At 66.6% G+C, this 3,950-nt stretch overlaps 1 protein-coding gene across 1 annotated transcript in view; it reads right to left on the reverse strand.

Moving 5' to 3' along the window:
* LOC130587888 (all-trans-retinol 13,14-reductase-like) overlaps window positions 1-3,688 on the reverse strand; it is a gene marked incomplete at its 3' end in the record, with an annotated part of 5,044 nt that extends 1,356 nt beyond the window's left edge. The window contains exons 1-6 of the mRNA XM_057388860.1: window positions 3,448-3,688; window positions 3,181-3,363; window positions 2,216-2,445; window positions 1,099-1,294; window positions 262-459; window positions 50-184 (exon numbers count right to left, since the gene is read on the reverse strand). Coding sequence (XP_057244843.1) covers window positions 50-184; window positions 262-459; window positions 1,099-1,294; window positions 2,216-2,445; window positions 3,181-3,363; window positions 3,448-3,613 — 1,108 coding nt within the window. The remainder of the gene's footprint in view (window positions 1-49; window positions 185-261; window positions 460-1,098; window positions 1,295-2,215; window positions 2,446-3,180; window positions 3,364-3,447) is intronic.
* Window positions 3,689-3,950: the final 262 nt, after the last annotated feature.

Here is a 3,950-nt window from a genome sequence, read left to right on the forward strand (position 1 = left end):
GGCACGTGGGGACTCCGGGGGACCCTTGGCGACACGAGTGTCACCTCACCGGGGTGTCCGCGCGCGTGCGGCGGCAGCAGGCGGCCGAAGGTGTTGAAGAGCCCCGCGTCCGAGATGACCAGCGGGGCGCGGATCTCCAGCTCCTCCTSCTCCTCCTCTCCGGCTCYCGCCCGCACCGCCACCCCTGGGGACAAAACGCTGTCACCGCGTCCCCACGGTGAGGGGAGGGGACGGACGGGATTTGGGGGTGTCGGGGCTCACCCAGCGCGGTGCCGGCGGCGCTGACGAGCACGCGCGTGACGGGGGCGCGCACCAGCACGGCGCCGCCCGCGCTCTCGATGACGGGCACGGCGTGGAACGCCACCTCGCTCGCCCCTCCGCGAGGGTACCAAGCCCCGCGCTGGTAGTGGTGCACCATCAGCGCGTTCACAAAAAAGCTCGAGTCCCGCGGGGCCGTGCCTGCGGCGACAGAGGGGACATACACACACGGGGGGGACACGGGCACGGCTGGCACCCGCCGCGGTACGGGGCGGCCCTCCCGTGTCGCGATAAGGGGTTGCTCATCGCGATATGGCTGCGATACAGCCATCCCCTCTGGCCGTGGCAACCGCCCCGAGCACAACACGTCCTTCTACTGTCACGATATAGCACTCCCCTATCGCGATATAGCATCCCATATCGCGATATAGCACTCCYATATCGCGACAYGGCCCTCCCYTGTCACGAAACGGTCCTCCCTATCRCGACACRGCCCTCCCCTYTCACTGTGGTGCCCTCCCCTAGCACAACACGTCCTCCTACTATCGCGACATAGCAGTCCTGTATCACGACACGGCCCTCCCCTGTCACAACCCGTCCTTCTACTATCGCGACTCAGCCCTCCCCTATCACGACACGGCCCTTTCCACCGCGATACAGCCCTCCTCCTCCACCATGGTGCCTTCCCTATCGTGACGACCCCTCCCTATCGCGACGAGCCCTGCCTATCGCGACAGCCCCTCCCTGCCGCGACAGCCCCTCCCTATCACGACAGCCCCTCCCTATCGCGACAGCCCCTCCCCATCGCGACAGCCCCTCCCTATCGCGACAGCCCCTGACCGTAGAAGAGGTAGCCGAACAGTGCGCGCAGGTCGGGGTTGGAGGTGAGCTGGGCCACGGCCTGGCTGTGGCTGGTGGCGGCCATGCGAAACACGGGGGACAGGCGGGACAGGAGACCCAGGCGGAGCAGGAGGGTGACGAGCCAGCGTGGGGACAGCTTGAGCACGGCCAGCAGCGCCGCGTGCCGCGAGGCCACCTGTGTGACACCCACAGTGTCACTGTCATTATCCACACCAACGTGGGGACAGCTTGAGCATGGCCAACAGTGCCGCGAAGCCACCTGTGTGACACCACAGTGTCACTGTCACCATCCACACCAATGTGGGCAGAGCTTCAGCATGGCCAGTAGTGCTGCGAGGCCACCTGTGTGACACCCACAGTGTCACTGTCACCGAGCACACTGGCGTGGGGACAGCTTGAGCACGGCCAGCAGCGCCACGTGCTGTGAGACTACCTGTGTGACACCCACAGTGTCACTGTCACCGAGCACACTGGTGTGGGGACAGCTTGAGCACGGCCAGTAGTGCCGTGAGGCCACCTGCGGGACACTCACAGTGTCACTGTCATTATCCACACCAACGTGGGGACAGCTTAAACACGGCCAGCAGCGCCACGTGCTGTGAGACTACCTGTGTGACACCCGCAGTGTCACTGTCACTGTCCACACCGGCGTGGGGACAGCTTCAGCATGGCAAACAGTGCCGCGAGGTGTGTGACACCCGCAGTGTCACTGTCACCGCGCACAACCGGCGTGGGGACAGCTTGAGCACGGCCAGCAGCGCCGCGTGCCACAAGGCCACCTGTGTGACACCCGCAGTGTCACTGTCACCTCGCACAACCGGCATGGGGACAGCTTGAGCACAGCCAGCAGCGCCGCGTGCCACAAGGCCACCTGTGTGACATCACCATGTGCCACAGCGACACCGCCCCGCCTGGCCACCATCACGCCCTCACCACTGTCACAGCTGTGACCCCAGGGCCACCTGCCCCCCAACATCCACACCCCCAGAACTTGTCCCTAGCCTGCCTCTCACCCCCACCCCCACACCCCAAGCTGACCCCTCCTCTCCTTGGGGACAYGCCACCCCCACGGGGAGGTGACCCCAGGGTGTCTCACCTTGGTGAGCTTCATGAACTCCCTGATGGCCTCCTTCTCAGCGGGGAACTGCTCCTCCAGCGCGGTGACAAAGGCCACCTTACCCGAGCGCAGGTGGTAGCGCTGGGTCCCCAGGGTCACCTCGTCGTAGGGGTCGGGCAGGCGGTGCCAGCAGAGCTGCCCGTCCGTCATCTGGTCCAGGGCCACCCGCAGCAGGCTCCCCTCGTGCATCTGYCCCACGTAGTGGATGCCTGCGGGACGGGGACAGGGGACACGGCGAGGGGACATCGGGGACATGGCGTGGACACGCGGTGGGAGCAGCCGGGGGAGGCGGAGTTTGGATTTGTCCGGTGTGGGTCACGCTGAGCAGGGGGTGGGATGGGATCTTGGCATGGCAGGGGCATGGCAGGGACACGGCAGGGACATGGCAGGGACATAGATGGGATCTTGGCATGGCAGGGACACGGCAGGGACATGGATGGGATCTTGGCATGGCAGGGGCATGACAGGGACATGGATGGGACAGGGCAGGGACATGGCACGGACACGGATGGGATCTTGGCATGGCAGGGGCATGACAGGGACACGGCAGGGACATGGATGGGACACGGCAGGGACACGGCAGGGACATAGATGGGATCTTGGCATGGCAGGGGCATGACAGGGACACGGCAGGAACATGGATGGGATCTTGGCATGACAGGGACACGGCAGGGACATGGATGGGACACGGCAGGGACACGGCAGGGACACGGCAGGGACATGGCAGGGACACGGATGGGATCTTGGCATGGCAGGGACACGGCAGGGACACGGATGGGACATCGTATGGGCATGGCACGGGGACAGGGACAAGACACGGACATGGCACACACGCCCTGCACACACCGGGGCTGGCAGCAGGTTCACAGCGGGGACAGGGGGGACACAGGGGAATGACAGGGGGGTGACAGGCGGTGACAGGCGGTGACAAGGGGTGTCCTTACCCACGTCGAACTCGGTGCCGTGCTGCTGGAAGGTGTGGCAGCACCCCCCGGCCTGGTCGTGCTGCTCCAGCACCAGCACCCTCCTGCCCGCTTTGGCCAGGGTGGCGGCCACCGCCAGGCCMCCCACGCCGCTGCCGATGACCACAGCGTCCAGCCGGTCCGGCACTCGATGGGCACTGAACGCTGCGCACACGTGTGACAGTGACATCTGTGCCCGCGGTATTCCGCAGGACGGACACACGGACACACGGACACACGGACACTCACCCCGCTTCAGAACCCTGTCCCGGGCGCGCTGGTCAGTCACCAGTGGCCGCGGTGGCTGCAGGGGTGGCCCCGCGAAGGGGTTGCCGGATGGGGCCAGGAGCCGATAGAGCACCCGGCCCAGGGCCAGCAGGGCCAGGGCCACCAGCAGCAGCAGCGTGAGCCACATGGCTGTCACTGCGTGTGGCCCTGCTGGGACACGGTGCGGACACGGCACGGACCGGCACTGGCACGGACCGGCGCGGACACGGACACGGACACTGCACGGACACGAGCCCGGCACGGACCGGCACGGACACGGACACGGCAAGGGAATGGACACGGACACGGAAGGGACCGGCACTGGCACGGCACGGATCAGAACGGACACGGGCACGGACACGGGCGCAGACCGGCACGGACACTGCACGGACGCAAGCGCGGCACGGACCAGCACGGACAGGGACACGGACACGGAATGGACACGGCACGGACACAGCACGGACACGGACACGGGCACGGCACGG

The sequence above is a fragment of the Malurus melanocephalus genome, unplaced genomic scaffold (genome assembly GCF_030028575.1).
Source record: "Malurus melanocephalus ecotype Western Australia unplaced genomic scaffold, MMel_1.1 scaffold_2629, whole genome shotgun sequence".
In the NCBI taxonomy this organism is placed as follows: Eukaryota; Metazoa; Chordata; class Aves; order Passeriformes; family Maluridae; genus Malurus; species Malurus melanocephalus.